Source organism: Castor canadensis, chromosome 8, assembly GCF_047511655.1.
Source record: "Castor canadensis chromosome 8, mCasCan1.hap1v2, whole genome shotgun sequence".
Lineage (NCBI taxonomy): Eukaryota > Metazoa > Chordata > Mammalia > Rodentia > Castoridae > Castor > Castor canadensis.
In genome coordinates this window covers 80,776,223-80,796,411 of record NC_133393.1, presented here as the reverse complement: position 1 = coordinate 80,796,411, position 20,189 = coordinate 80,776,223, and the positions used below count along the sequence as shown (strand labels likewise).

At 34.4% G+C, this 20,189-nt stretch overlaps 1 protein-coding gene across 6 annotated transcripts in view; it reads left to right on the top strand.

The window, feature by feature from the left end:
• Adamts20 (ADAM metallopeptidase with thrombospondin type 1 motif 20) overlaps positions 1-20,189 on the top strand; it is a 178,639-nt gene that overhangs the window by 78,994 nt on the left and 79,456 nt on the right. For 4 of the 6 annotated variants that reach the window (XM_020153099.2, XM_020153106.2, XM_020153093.2 and 1 more), the window contains 10 exons: positions 674-800; positions 2,358-2,568; positions 2,735-2,899; positions 3,358-3,522; positions 4,358-4,477; positions 5,669-5,776; positions 6,535-6,699; positions 6,817-7,107; positions 7,871-8,032; positions 9,534-9,710. In XM_020153099.2, the coding sequence (XP_020008688.2) occupies positions 674-800; positions 2,358-2,568; positions 2,735-2,899; positions 3,358-3,522; positions 4,358-4,477; positions 5,669-5,776; positions 6,535-6,699; positions 6,817-7,107; positions 7,871-8,032; positions 9,534-9,710 (1,691 nt within the window). Of the gene's footprint in view, positions 1-673; positions 801-2,357; positions 2,569-2,734; positions 2,900-3,357; positions 3,523-4,357; positions 4,478-5,668; positions 5,777-6,534; positions 6,700-6,816; positions 7,108-7,870; positions 8,033-9,533; positions 9,711-20,189 lie in introns of those variants that run through there. The other 2 variants (XR_012450819.1, XR_012450818.1) reach the window with 2 other exon arrangements.

The window sequence follows — 20,189 nt, the reverse complement described above, 5'->3', positions numbered from 1 at the left end:
AAATGTGTGATGACATGTGTATCATTATAACATCATACTGAGAAGTTTCACTGCCCTAAAAATCCACTGTGCTTCATCTTTTCATTCTGCCCTCCTTCCCCTAGAGTCTGATACCAATAATTGTGGTCTATTTTGTTCATGATTCCAGACTGAAAGATTAGTCCTACTTGGAAAATTCTTTCTGGAGGCAGAGGGAAAAGGGAAAGAAGATGGTTGGAACTAACTTCAGTTAGCTGACATTAGCCTGATGCCAATGGGTGGGGAAGCACCATCACGTTGTCACAGCAGAGATGTGTAATTCTCTTACAGGGAAAGGAGAAGCAAAGAATGGGGATCTATAATACAATGCACCATAGAGCACTGAGTGATCTTAGCCACTCAATTTTCCCCACAACCTCTCTGTTTTAGCTATGATGAATTTCTTTCTACTCCATACCTGTCCCACCTTCCTTTTGTCTCTCCATTAAGCAAACCCCTCAATTATCCAAGATTCAGCTTACTTACTATAAATAGTAATTCCTGACTAGATTAATATACTAGTATGTCCTATATATTTTATGGTGAATTTTTTTGCTTTCTTAGCTGAATCCTTTAGGTTATTAGCAGAATTAAATAAATATGGAACATCCACCTATGTACTTTGCTTTTCATCTTTAATTTTCATTTGGCCAAGGTCTTCACAGAAGAAAAATTGTCTGCATAAGTAAGAATGATCATATGGTTGTGTCTGATCAAAGTTGTGACCACTTGCCGCTCCCATTGTTTGTGACTGAAAGATGCAATACAGACTGTGAACTAAGGTAAAAGACTAATAATGCATGATGTAACTAGTGTATAATGTAACTACACTAATAGTGAGATAAGATGCAGAATTTAGTGCAGTGCCACACACAGAGCAGACATAGAAGAAATACTAATCACCTGCCCCTGCCATCACAAAATTTCAGACTCAATAATTTGTGGTGAAGCTTAGTAATTCATTTGAATTTTTATTCATAGTATTAGATGAATACTGCTATACAGATTTCAACATTCATGGAGAATATAGAAGCAATTTTGTCTATAAAATAAATACAGATAAATTCTAATCTGAAGAGTCATGGCTTAAAGATCTGAAAGAATAAATTTTGTAGTATGATTCTGTAATTCCTATTAAACTCATGGACCAATAAACTTAGAAAGTTTGAGAATTAGATAATATATAGGTTTATTTCCCTGATATTTTATCCATTAAACTTTGAAGAACCTGCTCCTCATTCATGGCAGGAAAGTTTGCAGTTCTAGTCTAAATTTCTTGTCTTTGTTTGGTTTGGTTTGAATGATTGGTAATAGACTGATACTAAGGACAAAAACCTCATCTAATTGTTTTCATTTTTTCTACTGTAGCAGGTGATATTTAATATTCAAGGATGGCCAAAACCTCTTTCTTGCAGCAAAGATGAGAATTTATATGTATGTATGTTGATGTTCTTTGAAGACACAGTGCAAAAGCCTAGTGGTAGAAGTGCCTGTTTAAGTTGCACAAAGCACAATGAAATCCTCGAGCTTGAAAATGCCCTCTGTGAATCCTATGCCTCAATATACTGGTGTACTCATATTATTTGATAGATTTCTAGAGTACAGTTAGGATAATTTGGCTAAAACTGGCAGTTTTGCTTATGGAAAAATATTTTCTTTTCAAACATATCTGAATAGAGATTGTATGAATTAATGAGAAAGTGTGATATGCTTTTCAAAAACTATTTTGACATCTTTTAAAGGCTTTGTCTTTATTGATGTAGTCAGATTTCCAGACATTTCCTGTTCATTTTCCAAAGTACTGGTGGGAGTTTGCACAGATGAGACAGTCTGACTTGGAGTCAGATACATTCAGTTATAGTCTTAAATCTGCCATTATATAATTGAGTAATTAAGTCAGTTGTTTTCAAAGGCTTTCAGGGAAATTTGCAGTCTGTGGCTATATTTCTTAAGTTGTCACCAATGTAAGGGTGAGGTCAATGTGTGTATAGTATTGGCTCCCTACCTACAGCTCCATTTGTATATATTTTTGGAACAAGTAAGGTTTTATTTGGAAAAAAGTAAGATTTCTGATTCCACCATAAACATATTCAAGTGTTTATATCATCAGAAGACAATTTTTCTAGGCCTCATTCCCCCATTTATAAAATGAAAGTTTGGGTTATATGCTCTCTAAGAACTTTTCACACCAAAGTCAGTGATATATCAAATATATTTAGGTGGCTTATTCATTAACTTTTTAAAAGAAATTTTAAATTGAATCATATGAGTCTCTGAATCTACTTTTAACTTTGTGTTAATTAGCATACCTCCTAAATGTAATTATATATTTTTCCTAGGTGGCACATCATTGGGAAAAGTGAATGTTCGTCCAACTGTGGTCAAGGATATAGGTCCTTGGATGTCCACTGCATGAAGTATTCCATTCGTAAAGGACAGACTGTTCCTGTAGATGACCTCTACTGCAGTGACCAAGTTAAACCTCCCACCCGAGAGCCATGCCATGGTGACTGTGTCTTACTCAGGTGGCATTACTCAGAGTGGTCCCAGGTACTATACAAATTGTTGCTTAAGAAAAGTTGCTCCCTTTTTCTAATTAAAATTTTAGCTCTCCCAACTATATTTGTTAAAGTTTTAATTTTTTTCATTTCCAAGTCACCTATGCTTTGTTGTTGTTCTGGTTGTTGTTGCTTATTTGTTTGTTTGTTTTAATCAGTGTTCCAGAAGTTGTGGAGGAGGGGAAAGAACTCGAGACTCTTATTGTATAAATAACTTTGGCCATCGTCTTGCTGAAAAAGAATGTCAAGAACTTCCTCGAGTGATGCTAGAGAACTGTAATGAATTTTCTTGTCCCAGTTGGGCTACTAGTGAGTGGAGTGAGGTAACATTAAACACATGAGACTGAGAACTATTATCATATCATGCTAGGAAAGTTTTGCAATCAAAGACTTTATAAAATTCAAAAATATTAAAGTTTATTATTTTGTAAATAGTTTTATTATTATATCAGTTTAAAAATGTCTTGTCCTTAACCTATTTATAGTTATTAGGCCACCGGTAACATTTACTGATACTTAGTCTATAACCATCTTTATAAGAAAGTACTAGAGTCCAGAGCAGCCTAGGATATATATTAGTTCCTAGATTGATTTATAGAACAAATGGATATTTCATTGGGATTTAGGTGGTGGTAGAAGTTAGAGGTGACTGGTTTTCTTCAGTGAATATCTCTAGAGGAGTAGGCAAAAAATGTTCTTAGTAGTGGTCTTCCAGCTGCATTTTAATATGCAAATTGATCATGACATCATTTTGTAATGTATTTGTGTCAACTTCTTACAGTGTCTTGTTACATGTGGAAAAGGAACAAAACAGCGGCAGGTTTGGTGTCAGCTGAATGAAGATCACTTGAGTGATGGCTTTTGTAATCCAAGCACCAAGCCTGAATCTCTCGGACCATGTGAGCTTCACACGTGTGCTTCCTGGCAAGTGGGACCATGGGGTTCTGTGAGTATATGATAACAGTTTTTCTGGTTTGATCCTTCTTTACAGAATAACAGAAAAGTTATGATATATTCATTCCTCCCTCCTTAGTGGATTCAGCAAAACACAGATTGGTTTATTATTAGAAAAATACCTCTGAAATATAAGCCCTTATTTGCAAAATTTTGACCTTACTGTTAATTTTGCTGTGGTTAATATTCCAACTTTGCTTTTGAATTTACTTTAATTAACCAAATGCTATAAGTAATTTGCTTTTATCAGCTTTGATTAGACAAACTATAAATATTTTCATGTCCTGTGTTTACATTGGTATCTTTACTGTATTTAGAGTAGTTTAGAAATTTTGCCAGCTGGGAACCTGCAGAGGAGCAGTGGCCAGGCTGAATGAGGGTGGGAAGCTTATATCCTTTGGAGGTTGCCAAGGCTGATGGAAACCTCTCCTCTCTTTTAAGTATTATACATTCTCTCTTATACATCTACTTGAAATTTACTTAGGAAATATAATGACATATATATGCCAGGTAGAGTTTGAAAAGTAATTTGTTTTCTTAAATTATATTGACTGTGCTTATGAACTATCAAGCCTCTATTGATTTTTTTTTCTACATAACTTTTAAAAATACATTAATCATAGTATACTTTGTTATCAGTAATATCAACAACATAAATTTGAATAAATAGGCAGATAGATTGAATTGGATAATTTTAGGTCTTGGATCTGGTATAAAGGGATAATACATATACTAAAAGTATTTTGTTAAGTGTATTTTCTCTAAGATAATGGAAGTTCATGTAATTTTTTAAAAACACTGGTTTCTGTTGTTTGTCTTTTCCTTAGTGCACAGCCACCTGTGGACATGGGTATCAGGTGCGTGCTGTTAAATGTGTTAGTGAGCTACTGAGTACAGTGTTAGATGACAGAGCATGCCATGAAGCCAGGCGCCCCAGTGACAGGCAGGTAAAGAAAACCTCTTCTTGGGGTATAAACACAAATATTTATGATGTAAGAGGATTATTGGTGTGCTCAAATTATATGTATTTTTCTACTGAAATTTATATGTCTTTAAAATGTGTGTGAAAGGTAGAATTTATCTCTTGGTTTTACAAGCTTTATAGCTTTATTATGGAAGGTCTTATTCTTTATCCGCTGTTGGATCACTCATTTAACTTCTATGATCCCATTCTTTAAGCTTAGTGTGATGAATCCCATGAACTCATAAAGTGTGTTTCTTCAGAATGTTTCCACATAATGGTATTTTTTGTTGTTTGTTATTATTTGGGTTTTGGGGTTTGAACTCAGGGCCCTGCTCTTTTTTAAAAAATTAGCATATAATAGTTGTACAGGGGTATATATTGTGATGTTTATGTATGTGCTTACAATATGTCTTGGTTAGATTAACCCCCTCCATCATTCTTCTCTCTTCTCCCTTCCCCCTTCTTAGAACAATTTCTACAGGTTTCATTCTTCTATTTTCATTTCTCAGTACAAAACAATCTACGATAGTCACCCTCATTCACCCTTTCCTTGTGCCAACACTTTCCCACTGGTACCCATTCCCAGAAAAGGAGGGTAAAACACAACCTTGCTCTTGCTAGGCAGATGCTCTGTTATTTGAGCCATACCTTCAGCCTTTTTCTCATTGCTATCTTTGAGATAAGGTTTCTGTTTATGCCCCAGCTGGTCTAGACCCAATCCTCCTTTTTTATGCCTCCCACCTAAGTGGGGTGACAGGCATACGCCACCTTGCCCAGCTTTTTTATTGGTTGAAATGGGGTCTCAGTAACTGCTTGCCTGCACTGGCCTGAACTGTGGTTCTCCAGATCTCTGCCTTCCAAGTAGCTAGGATGACAGGCTTGACATCCACACCAGCCTTAATGGCATTCTTGAAGAACTTTGCTATTTCATTTTCAACGATCAGAAAGAATGATCCAAATATTCAGGTGCAGAGCCTTATAATACAGGACAAGTACTTGACAGTGCTTTGTGCATTTGAAAATAAAAACTCTTAGATCACCTATTTGTACTTTATTGTGCAGTGCTCTTGAAGTAGACATGTGAAAAGGGAAATGAAGTATTAGATTTCATACAAACCCCAGTGCCTAATTAAGTCATAGTCAGAACTATGAGGTCTATTTTTCTTTTGAACAGGACTGTGTACTTACACCTTGCCCAATTATCCCTAAAGTCGGAGCTACTTCCTTACCAGCTGTTCCCCTGGGAAAGGTGGCACAGTGGCGACATGGCTCTTGGACCCCAGTAAGTGAATTTACTTAAGGGATTTTTATTTCTTATTGCGGATGCCTTAGACCTCAACACAATGGTTGCTGCTGTTATGTCTGCATTCATTTTCAAATATTTTGGTAATACGCAAGAAGAATAGAGCTTAGCATTAGGTCATTAAATGGCTAAACTGTAGCTCTGCCTTACAAAACAGCCTGTGTCTCAGGGCAGGAAATTTAAGTCTTGAGCGTCTATTTTCTAATCTACAAAATGAGGATAATAATAATACTTATGTAACAGGTTGTTATGAGAAGCAGATGTGGTATCAGGCATTTATCAACATTTATTTAAACTGCAGACATTTTCATGTTGGTTTTCTGAACTGAATGCTTTAATGTATTTAGCATATGTAATTTGCTTTAATCTTATATTTTAATTATGGAATCATATCTATGCCTTGTTACTTAAATCTTTTAAGGTTATTTTTAATGATATTTCACGATTCTTTCTCTTATACTAAATGCTTTTGGTATCTTTAATTTGGGCATATAACTAAGCATTACTTCAACTCATTGTAGTCACTTAAATTACTATACCTGATTGGTGAAATTTATGATCTAAAGTGGGAAATTTTATTGCCCCATCTGTTTTGACTGAGAAATGATGCCAGGTGATATTATTTATATTTAGACTTTCTCAGGAAACTTGATGTTTTAGAAACGAGAGTAACAGCTATGGGCAAGGCAAGCGGGGGAGGATAGTATATAATATCTCAATATTATGTGGTTTTTAAGTGCTCAGTGTCTTGTGGAAGAGGCAGTCAAGCCCGCTATGTGAGCTGTCGCAACGCCCACGATGGAGTGGCAGATGAATCATTTTGTGCCCACCTGCCCCGACCTGCTGAAATTGCCATGTGCTTTAGCCCTTGTGGAGAGTGGCAGGCAGGAAATTGGTCACCTGTAAGTATTCTTAGGTGAAAACAGGACTGAATAACTTAAACATGACATTTGATAGTAATTTAATGTAATGTTACTGTAGTATATTACATTATAAATGCTCGCTAAATTTCTAATCAGTGTTCAGCTTCCTGTGGCCATGGAAAAACAACCCGACAAGTTTTATGCATCAACTACCACCAGCCAGTTGATGAGAGTTACTGTGACCCTGAAGTTCGCCCTTCAATAGAACAAGAATGTAACCTGGCAGCCTGCCCACCCACGTACAGCCGCTTTCCTAGCTCCTCTGAGCAGCCAAGCCATTTTCCAGGCAGGAATTTTCCATTAGCTCACAACCCAAAGGAGAATGAAAATCAGGGGGTCCTTCCATCAATCAGAGGAAGCCAGTGGAGAACAGGACCATGGGGTTCAGTAAGCTGTCTTTATTGAATTACATTAATTCTGTATTTTTGTTACATTTCAGCCCTTTAACAGATATGTATATAATAATGTCAAATGCTTTTAATGTTAAGTTTATCTGAAGATCAGTGGTTTGAATCTTAAAAGGATTAGGCACTTTTTGATGCAGATTACAAATCACTGGAGTTCTAATTGAATTATATACTAATGTGATATTATGATTACAGAGGAATGCACTTTAAAACAATCCGATTAGAGTCCATTATCATAAAAATAAGAGAAAACCTTTTGGGTAAAACTGCAAATGTTTATGAACAAAATAAAAGATTACTATGATGTCAATACAATAAACTGGTGTAAAAATCTCAGTAAACTACAAAAGGTATAATTGTAGTTGATATTTTGCCTGAGGTTAATGATACAAAATAAAGAAGAACACCAAGGTGAAAGTTAAGTAATTGAACACTGTCTTTTGTTATTTCTCCCTTCCCAGTGAGTCCTTAAAACTTTAATTCCTTTTTTTACTTAATACCTATTTTGAGACTGAAACATCATTTCCTAGTGCAAGTTTGAAAGACTTACCTTATCATCAACAAATTCTAACAAAGTCCTCAGTTAAGCTCAAGTGTTGAGACAGGTTTTCCTGATTGACATCGTGATCTCAGTGAGGGGCTTTTAGTGTTGAGCTTGCTTTTGACTGAGTCGGGTAGTGGGTTTTCTTTTTCGTGTTGTAGAATCTGCAGTTCATGTGCATTTCTGTATTTATTCCTGCCAGTGCTCAAGCAGCTGTGCTGGAGGTCTTCAGCACAGGGTTGTGGTCTGCCAGGATGAAAATGGACAAAGTGCCAGTTACTGTGCTGCAGCCTCTAAGCCCCCAGAGTCACAGCACTGTGACTCTGGACCTTGTCCACGCTGGAACTATGGAAGCTGGGGAGAGGTAAGTTGTGACATCTACTCCCTAAAATTTTGAAGGTTCTTTAATCTCAAGACCAAAAGTAAACCACTTTAGGCCACTAAGCACAGCTGGATAACCCTACTTCATTGTGCTATATGGAAAGAGAATTTTTTTCATTGAATGATTAAAATTGTGTTCTTGTAATAATGTGCTCTCATGTATAAGTGACTGACTTCTGATAAAAGGCATTTTTTAACACAATCTGATACGCTAGTCAATTTTTATACTACTACTATCATTCTAAAATTAGTATATTTTTGTTTAAATTTCTTAGAAAATTAGGTTGATATAAACACAGGAAACAATGTAGATATTTGTACCATATTTTATCTTATTGCTAAGTCATTCGTTTGGTGAATCTTTTCCTTTAAGACAGATAATTGTTAATTATTTAGTACTTCATGCTGTCACTCTTAGGCACTAGAGACATAAATAAAGATAATTTCCTAGATGATCTCTTTGGTCTCATATTTTGGATGAGAAAGAATAAGAAATAAAGATATATATTAGTTTGAGGTGAATAAAATAAGTCACCTAATTTAATTTGTCAAATATTTTTGCTTAATGATTTTTAGCACGTAAGTTCTCCCCTTAGAGAATTTGGAAATTATTATTTAAAGGTAAAACCTGTTGGCCATGTACTAATTTGCACTTGCTAGGCAGGTGTTGTACTGCTTGAACCATACATCCAACCCCTTTTTTCTGGTTATTTTGTAGCTGCCCACCATGGCTGAGATGACAGGTGTACACCACCATGTCCAACTTTTTTCCATTGAGACAGGATCTCACAAATTTTTTTGCCCAGGGTTGGCCTTCAACTATCCTCCCGATGTTAGCCTTCCCCAGTTGTTAGGATTACACATGTGAGCCACTGGTGCCTGGCTTATCAAATATATTATTTAAAATACACTTTAACTATTTTCTGAAATTAAAGTAACAATTATTTCTCAGTTTAGTTATATTCATTCTGAACATACAAACCATTTGAACAAGGTAAAGCAATAAGAACTTTGAGCATTTTAGTGTATTTCCTGCTAGACTTTTGTTCTATATGGATTAAAGAAACAGATTCTTTAAAAACGCTGCTTTGCAATCTGCTGTTTTCATATGCTGAACCTCTTTCCAAGTTTATAAAATTTGATCTACCTTATTAGCTTTCATGGCTACAGCATAATTCATTGCTTACACATTGTTTAGGTAAATCAGTTTTGTTTCTGATTTAACCTGCTAACAGTATCATACAAACTTTTGATATCTCATTCAAATGTTTCATCATAGTAAGTTTCAAAAAATTACCATTTTTTTAATCATAGAATTAAAACATTGATTTTTTTTTTTTTACCTTGGGAGAAACATTGACAATTAAGAAGAAATAATAAACTTTAAAGTCTAGCATTACTACTTATGTTTAAACATTGAGTAAAGAAATATAATCGTCTCTTTGAAGCCACACAGATTTGAATTTCCCTACTCTTATTTTCAGTGTACACAAACGTGTGGAGGAGGAATAAAATCAAGATTTGTGATATGTCAATTTCCCAATGGCCAAATGTCCGAAGAGCACAACTGTGAAGTCCTCAAGAAGCCGCCTAGTGTGGCACAATGCCATGTGCACGCTTGCCCTGGTGATGTAGCATGGCATCGGGGACCATGGAAGTCGGTACGATAGTAATGCTTAATCTTACTTGTTTCATTTTACCATGCTCCTTTCACTTTAATTTCCTCTCTTTACAAATCATGAAATCCATACAGTACATCTCCTTGGATTTTTTTTTTTTTAAAGCAAAACTGTTGGCCATCTTAGCTTGTGTTATTAAATTTGATAGTTTGAAGAGGAATCCACTCAACTTCAAGTACTGTAATGTATATAATAATTTCATATGTATTTATTTTTATATGTGAATTTTGAACCATAACACTCTTCTAATGGAAATATTTTTTGTCATGACATCTTTGGATTCCCTTCTAATAGTCAGAAATGTTTTGCTGTTTACATTTGTACATAATGTTAACACTTGGCTTATAACAATGGCAAATTAGGCTGTGCCTTCTTTGAGCATATAATTGTATGTGGCTTTTGTCTGTCAACTTCCAGTAACTGGTCTAAAACCAAATAACATTCTTTTAAAACTCATTTTTTATCATTGTGAAACTTATTATTTTGCTTAGAAAAGTGACAATATTATATTAAAGAAAGGTAGAGAAATTTACATATTAAACTAAATTGTTTACGTTTTATTACCTACATCATGGAAAAGTATGATTTATATAATAATTTATATGAATATTAATTTTTTCCACTGTGTGGAGTGGCCTGTGGCTTAGGAATATTTTAATTTTTTTTTGTTAATTTCTTTGAGTTTAGACACAAATTCAAATTTTGCTCATGTATGATTTATTTTCTCTAGTGTTTTTTAAATATCTGGGCTTTGAGGAATAATTAATACATAAATACACTGAAATTAGCAGTTGATCGATCACCTTTGATCTTTTAAATTATGAACAACTGACTACCTGTCTTTCATATGAAAAACTGATTTGAGATTATAATCTATTTATTACTAAATTAGTAAAGTTAAGCCATTTTTATTTGGAAAAGAATTATAAGTCCAGTTTTACAACCAACCCTTGTTGCCTGCACCTGTTTTGCCCAAGACAAACTTTTGCGATAAGACAGTTTTAAATCATGCCCTTTGAAGTACAGGTTAAGTTCTAGCTCTATCTGAAATTCATCTTTATAGTCAAAGTGTGCCTGATGATATAAATCAATAGAATGTCTTTAAAATCAAATTGCTGTTTCAGAGGACATCACTTTGTTGGACTAGCAAAAAAACAAGTTCTGCTGTAGGAAGCACTCACACAGTTCTTTTATAAATGTTTGCTAACATCTGCTAAATCTGTGCTTCAGAACCATATTTCTCATCCCTATGGAATTTACATCCACTATAGATGGACTAGAAATACAATAAGGATAAAAAGATGCCATTTTTTGTTAGCCATCTTAGATTGGAGAGTCACTCTCTCTGGTACATTTCTTTTTCTCTTTTTGCCTTTAGTTTGGAAGCCTAGTTCTCAATAAAACTTTCTTAGAATTTTGTCCCAATTAGAAAAGCAGAATCCAAGTTACTAATTAAAATTTGAATTGTAATAGCATTGGTTTCTGAGCACAAATGTTTTCTTTTCCCATACTGACTCATGACTTACTTCACAAAGCGTTCAACATTGAGTTGTGTCTCCCGTTTTGTGATAAGCATTGAAGTATCTAAAATTAAGTGGTTTTTGAGGTAGATTTTCTCTTTCTAGGGTCAGCAAACTATGCCCTTGGTCCAGCCTATTTCTTTAAATGAATTTTATTGGAACACAGCCATACCCATTTGTTCTCTTACTATCCACACTGGTTTTACACCAGCATTGCTGGTTAGTTGTAGTAGAGAGTGTATGACCCACAAATCCTGAAATGCTCCCTGTTTGGCCCTTTCTTAGATAATTTTGCTGATCCTTGTTCTATTTAATGAATAATGTAATGCTCTTAATGTATAACATAAAAATTGATGTAAAGTTATAAAATAATAGAATTACAAATAATTCTTTGAGACAGTTTTAGGTAGATGTTTTTGATCCTTCACTTGATGCTAAAAACACTTCAAGGTTTACCATCCTGCTCCATGTATCCTGTTCACAAGATGTTTATGTATTGGGTTGTAATGTATCTAATATTATATTCCAATACACTTGTGTTATGTTATTATTGTACATAAATTATGCCATAAGTGAAACACCTGAATGTCCATAAAATCTTGTGCACAGATGACTTTTTCAGCCTCACAAAACAAAATGACCAAGAAAACATTAACAACTACAAATTACAAAATAGAAAGACAGAAGTACAGAATTCTTTATTGTTTACTAAATATCTATTCCAAAAGGAGTTCATTGAATATTTCTGTCTTTGCACTAGCGAAGAACTGTAATATCTTTATTTTTTTTGATAAATTGAAAATGATGAAGTTTTTAAAATCACAATAAATGTTTATGTCAGAATTTTTACAAACTTATTTATTTACTTTTTTGTATGTATAAAGTGATTATATATCAGTAGAGTGCTGGATTTCTTTTTTACTATATGAAGAATATTTATTTGTTCAATTAGCCTTTTATATTAAAAGGATTTAGAGGAGCTGAAGTTTTGTTATCAAAACCGGATGTATTGTTTTGCCTCTCTCAATGTTGTTACATATCAGCCAAACTTCAGTATACCTCTTATGACACGTTAGGTTAATATTCTTTCATGGGTAACTTTAATCTCAACAGATCCTGTTCATTAAGTTAAAAAATTAAGAGAATATATGCATGTATGTTTGAATGAACAACATGAAATCTCCTTTCATTTTAAAAGAAAGTAAAAATATAAAGTGCAAAGTCATTTAAAATGCTATGAGAAAAGAAAGGTGTAAGAATGTATCTAACTTTTCCCCATGTTGTGGGAAATCTTGTGCAGTAATCACAAAAGGAATAAACAAATCCTAACCTGTGCCTATTAATTTAGTTACTGCATTTTTGTGGTTAGTCTTTGTGAAGTGATTGTATTTTAACCCTTGTTGATTAATGATGTGCTGTGGCATGTGCTTTGCATAATCCCTATGCAAATCCCTATGTTGTATTTTTACTCCTTGTATCAGTACTCAAAATGTTTAAGTCACTGGACAGATCTTGTATTGTAATGAATGCCTCTTTTCTTTTGGTGCTGTTTTTCTCAAATAACAAACTGTTAATTTCTTTCATTAAACATTTCATTGTTGAATAGTGTATGTTTTCAGAATTTTCTTAGTATCTGCATAAGCTACTGCTATTTTTCAGATATTTCTGTTAGAAGCTAACATTGGATTTAAAAATACAAGATTTGCTGTTCAGCTATCAATGTCAAAATAGTAGAAATGTTTATGTTTTCTTTTTCTATATCATAAATAATAAATAAAATTAGTGATGTGGACAATTTTATTAAATGAGCAGTAGATTGCTTATGACCAAGGTAGTCTTTAAAAGATGAGAGAAAGTTTTATTTTTCTCTTTTCCACATATAGTAAGAGACATTACATGTAACCTAATTGAACTGTTATAGAAAATGGTTGGTTATTTATTTATTTATTTATTTTGGTGGTACATGGGGTTTGAACTCAGGACCTCATGCTTGCTAGGCAGGTGCTTTACCACTTGAGCTATTCAGCCAGTCCCATAGAAGATGCATTTAAACAAATTTATATTTATGTATCTTTCCTAGTTTCTTTTAAGAAGTGATGCATTTTCCTGGACTATTTTTACTATTAAAGTAGAATGAAATCATATTTGGTAAAAAAAATATATATTCAAGTGTATTCTGGGTTGATAATAATCTGACAGAAGTAAAACAAATACATATTTTCTGGGTTTCCTTAAAGATCCTTTTTTCTCATTAAAAATTTAGAGCTTTTTCTACAAATGAAAGTTTGTTCATTGAATGCTCTAAATTCTAGTGCTTTCTCTCAAAGTGTTTCTTTTTGTAAAAAAAAAAATGCCTGTATGATTATACAGAAAAATACATATTAAAGCTCGAAAAGAATACAATAATATTCAAGGGAAAATGCACTTTCAGCAATGAGCTTGTGCTTATAGTACACACCCAGTAAGTCTGACAATTTAGCAATTTTGGGGGTGTTTTTATGGGAAGGGTTGTTTGTTTTTACTGTACTGGGGTTTGAGCACAGGACCTTGTGCTTGCTAGGCAGGTACTCTACCACTTAAGCCAGGTCCCCAGCCTTTTTTGTTTTATTTTTTGGATAAATTCTACTGCTTTTTTTGCCCAGGGCCCGTCCCAAATGTGATTCTCTTCTCTAGGTCCCCCACTGAGCTGGAATTGCAGCCATACCACCACATTGTATTGTTTGTTGAGATGGGGAGTCTCACTAGCTTGCTTGCTTGCTTGATTGGTTGCCTGGGCTGGCCTCAAACTACTGTACTCCCAATCTCTACTTCTCAACTAGCTGAGATTACAGGCATGAGCCACTGCACAAGGCCTAAGTTAGTACTTCGGTGTAATGAAAGATCACTGAGGGTCTGAGCAAAGGAGTAGGTGGCTTTTTCCTCTGCAGGTCTGACACCAGGTGAAATAGAGAAGCAGGTCACTGCCTCTGGTCACCCCTAAGGCCAGCAGCATCCAAAGAAGCAAGATAATATATGGGAAACCAGTTTCAAATAACCATGAATTATTTACGTTGACTTCGCAAAATGGAGTGTTCAGTAAAAACATGCATAGGAATTAGTCATTTTCTTAAATTCAAAAAGATACACACAAGCATAGTAAGTAGGAAGTTAATTGTTAAATAAAATTTATGATAAATATATTTGTTGATCACTGCGATCAAGTCTTTCCATTTATTATGTTTATTATCATATCTATCCTTGTAAAGTTCATTCGTGGATTCTTCTAAAAAGTCATGGTTATCTACTATGCATTAGACATTCTGCTAGTCACTAGAAATAAATCAGACACAGATGTGTGGACAGGAGTGCATTTTAGTGATGGATGTTCTAAGTAAACAGATGATTGGAATGCAGAATTCGGTCCCTATTTCATCTCAGTAACCACCATGTGATTATAATATTGGGCTTGATAGGCTGGAATCACTCAAGAGTTAGTAATGAGTATTGTACTTGACAACAGATGGTCCTTCTAGAAGGCCTCACCTAGTGGGATAGAGTCCATCATAACCTGGATAAGATGATGCAGATGATCGAGAGATGAGCAGTGTCCTGTCTACTGTAGAAGAATAGTTTAGTTTTTGTAGAATTGTAGCATCTTCCTTCTCTGTACTTACATGTTTTATGCTACACCAAAAAAGAGAATGTGACACATTTGTGTGTTGCCCTAGATACAATTCTCTGAAAATAATTTGGAAGATACAATTGGACCGTGCAGATTTCAAATGTATATCCTAGGGAAAATGTAAGTAGGTATTAGAAGTAATGATGAGATCATAAGACAGATTGTGTGTTGTGATGTTAAATGAAGTTAAGCATAAAGTAACTAAAAAGTATCTCAACATAAAAAGTAACATGCCTCATATTTCCGTGTTTACGGAAATGCCCATGTGTCTATGGTAATTCTGCTGTTTTCCCACATTACTGCTTTGGAATGGTTAAGAATGTTTAAAAATCTCTGGAAATATATTTTAGATGTTTTTAGAAGAAATTTCTTTCAGTGTTCTATAATATTTATAATAAAACTATTTATAAAAGATTCATAAGCATTCTTGGTATTAGAGCATTTAGATATCCTAAATTTTTGTTAGAGATTTTGTGATTCAGTTTTCAGTAACTTGAGAAAATTATGTTTTAGTTTCTACATACCACAACAACCATTAATTGTTATGTCTGTTGCTTCACATTTTCTAGATAATTTATTCCCAAATATTTAATCATATAGATTTATCAAAAAATGTTTTGAGTGTGCTTATATATTTTTATTATATATTTATACATTGTATACACTAATATATAACTGATTTATAGAAGAAACATAAGCATGAAGATAAAGGATAATTTGAGTATTTAATACTAAGTATTTTTACTATGAATGGTAAAATATTTCACCGAATTATTATTATAACCGTCTCATTTTTAAAGAGTGGTATATTGTATTTCATTAGTTTTGAACATCTTGGTTCAGCCCTGTTCCAAACATATGATTTATTTCAAAATGTAATTTCAATAGTTTCTATAGTTGAAAAAATTGCTTTACAAAAATACCTCCAAATAACAAAGCTTATCATTGGATGTTCTTGTTATATACTGGAAATTGGTTTCAAATCCAATATATCAATTATTCAGAAGAATTCCACTTTAAAAGATGTCATTAACTGGGTGCCAGTGGCTCACACCTGTAATCAAAACTACTTGGGAGGCTGAGATCAGGAAGACAATGTTCCAGGGTAGCCCAGACCAAAAAACCCTAGAGAGACCCTATCTCAATGGAAAAAAAGCTGGGAAAAACATAAATAGGAGAATGACAGTCTGGGTTGGACTGGGCAAGAAAACTGAGACTCGATCTCCAAAATAACCATAGCAAAAAGGGGTGAAGGTGTGATTTGAACTATGGAGGTCTGCCAAAGAAACAGAATGCCCTGAGTTCAAATCACAATACTGCAAAAAGAAAAAGAATGTCTTTAAGTTCTTTAAATAGAACTCAGAAGGAGTTACATTTTTGCATGCTAACAAACAATTTTAAAATTGGAAATTTTTAAGCTTTGAAAGATTTGGAAATCATTGAAACAGATTAGAACATTTTTTTATCACAGAAAAAAAAAACAGCAAATTTGGAATTAAGCCTGTTTCCTATAATAGAAAATATTTCATCTTCATGAAGCCACTCCTCTTTATGACTTTGAACATAACCAGCAAGACTCTCCGTGTGCTTAAAACTAAAACAAAGATGAAACTTGCACGAGTTGGTTTTCAGGCACTGCCCATCCCACCACAAGAGGGTGAAGAGCTGATGCACTGCTACCACCCCAGTGAGCAGAGTGGACAGCAGTGTCAGACTCATATATAGTCCCTGAGAGGAAAAGTTTACTTGCCATTTAATGTCAGATAAAACAGATATGGATAGAAGTTCTTAAAATAACATATTTGGTTCTCCAGTGAATGAGCCTGCCATCTCTTAGCTGTACTTTTGAAAGACTGTAACTTAAGCAGATACCTAGGTGACATGAATATTCCGTAACATCTCTAAATCTTCATAAATTAGGGTCAACATTGGAATTGTGTGATTTATTTTCATGAACACCATTAAGTACTTCCTAGTTTTTCCTCCCTCTCATCCCAAAATTGTGCTTAAATTAAGATTTTACTTAAATTGTAATTAGTGTACACACTAATTTACCCTATTCCTAAATCTAGTCAGGCATATCTAAGAAGGAACTTCTAAAAATCACATTATGCTATAAATGACTTTTTATGTATTAAAACTTACACATTATATGATCTATGCTATCTGTAAGAATTTAATCAAAATACTGCAATTTTTTGTTATATCGGTTAGGAGATCACATAGTAAATTCTTCTATCAGTTATTACCTGAGCTTGTAAAGGATCCTTGCTCTAGGACAGCTCTGAACTATTTTTATCTTCCTGGGTTTTGCTACCTAGCAGTTGTGACCAGGGAAACTAAAAGGCTTAAGAAATCATTATGAAGAGAGTGCCATGGAGCTGCCAAAAATCCATCTATCTGCCCACTCAAGATTGCTAAGAGTCCATATCTATTAGGCAATAGGGTAAGAGTTGTGGAAAACTAAAGGTAGGGAAGAATGGTATTCTTCAAAGGACTGACAGTCCAGGGGAGTTAAATACACTTCCAAATAACTGTGAAGGTAGAAGGGGATCTCATGGAAAGTCAGAAATGCATCCAACTGCAGAAACATTAAATGGTTTTCGGAGAGGGCATATGTCTAGGCCTTGACTGGTGGAAAAAGAGTTACTAGTGGGAGACTACCTGGAGCCAAACCCCACAGCTCAAACAAAGCTCAAGTTGACTTGTGACAACCAGTTTATGAGACTGCTTTGTGAGATACCAAGAGCAGGCATAAATCTAAAAATATGCATTGGGACCACACCAAGAAGGACCAATGAGGAGTATGCTTAAGAGATTTAAAAAACATTTTACATTCTGTTGGTATAAGTAACTATTGAATTTGTCGGAATGGGAATCAGAACTGTGTTTTAAGACTAATGGATAATTCTCTGCATAGAATATTAGCAAATTAAAACTGTGACACACAGAGATGAGAAAGAAGAGAGGGATTAGGGTGGTGATGTAGGGACTACTTGTCTGTAAATCACCAGGTATTTATGGGTATCTCACCCATGTCACTCAAGTGTTTGTAAGCAGAGTAGAAGAACAGAAGAGGTCAATGGGGTGAGATTGATGGGCCTACTCTTGCACCAATGGTGTGACACCATCTGAAAATAGTAAGCCTACATCTTGTCATAAACTTTTTTACCAAGAGAATAAAGTTGTTATGTTGAAATAGGGAAGCTTGTATTTTAACAGAATAAAAAGATTGATCAATGATTGAAGAAGCCAATTTGAGGACTTTTTTTTTTGAATTTGCAGGCTATGGTGTGAGGGGCTCATTGATAGTGCATGAGAAAATTTTGTATTATATAATCTCACTTAAGAAAATATAATCTTGACTTCACTATTATTCTCCAGCCTTTCAGAAATATTAAACAATGATCTATTCTAGATCTTGTAGGTTAGAATAACAGTATTAGAATGCCTAGATTTTAGTAAGATTCATAGTTTGCTCAATGACCTTTGGCAAATTACTTAAGATTTTTAAGATTTCATTTTCTTGGAATGAAAACAGTAGCTTACCTAAAGAGATTTCTAGGACAAAATGGAGCAATACAAAAAGTGGATGGGAGAGGGCCCATTATATACATAAAGGGTTATTATGTTTATAATTGTCATTTATCCAAGAAGAACATATTCCTTTCCCCCCAGGAGTTGAAAATCCAAACATAGTAGGAAAGGCTAACACCTTACATGATCTGAGACAAGACCCACTTAACTGAGTTATACATTAGTAGAAGAAAAATCAATTTGGACTGAAGTTCAGTTTTTTCCTTTAAACATTTATGGAAATATAAAACCCAGCACAATTTAAAACCATATATACTTCAATGAATTTTCAAAGTGAACATACCTGTACAGCCAGTACCTAAACTACAAACATCAGCACCCCAGAAATTCTTCCATGTACCCCCTTGCATTCACTATCCCCCTGAAAGTTTCCTCTTATCTGACATCAGATACCATAAATTAGCTTGCCTGCTTTTGAACTTTAGATTTGTGGAATTTGGATAATTTGTGAGAGTCACAAAATTATATTTGAGACTCAATCATGTATGAATATTTATTTTGCATATGATAATCATTTGAGATTGTTTTGAGACTTACAAGTAATATTGTGATATACATTTCTCACACATGTCTTTAGGTGAACATGTGTGTTTATCCTTTGGAGATGTAGCCAGGAATTGAATTACAGGATCTTAGTGCCTACATATGTTCTCTTTTAATAAATACTATCAGTCCATTTACTCAAGTGGTTTTATAAGAGAATTGCAACACTTGATATAAGAGTTCGAAATTTTAATAATTCTATGGTGTGAGCAGTATTGCTTTGTGGTTTTTATTTTCATTTCTCTGATGGCTAATTTGAATGCCTTTATGTGTGTTTATTCTGGTGAAATATCCTCTTTCATGAAGGACTTATGAGGTCCTTTATCCATCTTCCTATTGGATCTTCTGCATTGGCTTCTTGCTATGTTGGAGTCATTTTTTTTTCTTGGATATATGTGTTGAAGAGCATTAGCATTCCGGTCTTTTGCTGTCATTTGGTCTCAGCCATAGCTACTAAGAAGGAGACACAGGAACAGAGTTTCTACCGCTCATTAAGTAGATAAGCAAAAATGGATACGTATGAGCCAGGTGCGTGTGGCTCACACCTGTAATCTTAGCCACCTGGGAGACTGAGACCAGGAGGATTTCGGTTACAGGCCAACTCAGGCAAAAATACTGAGACCCCATCTCAATGGATAAAAGCTGGGTGTGGTGGTTCACTCCTATCATCCACCTGTGGGGGGAAGTATAAAATATTAGTATGATGGCGCATGCCAACCTGGCAACAACTGAAACCCTATCTCTAAGTAACCAGATCAAAAAGGGCTGGAGGCCTGAATAGAGGAAGAGTGCCTCCCTAGGAAGTGTGAAGCCCTGATTCGAATCCAGTACCACCAAACAAAAAAAAAGGACACGTATATAAAGAACAGCAAAACTCAGGACTTGGCACTTATAACAAAGATTTGTTTTAAAACGATTTAAAAGAAAAGAACTTTTGAGGAGAGGAAAGGGACTGTGTTGCATGATTATTTAACTAGGGAAAGGGAGAGAGCTAACTGGCACCCAGTTCTTTTTTAAAGGATACCAAATCCTTGCTTTGTAATTTTCATGATTCAGTGGATATTTACATTACTGTTATCTCCACTAAATGTAAAGGATAAAAACATGAATGGATCTTGATGTAGATCACCTTATATTACA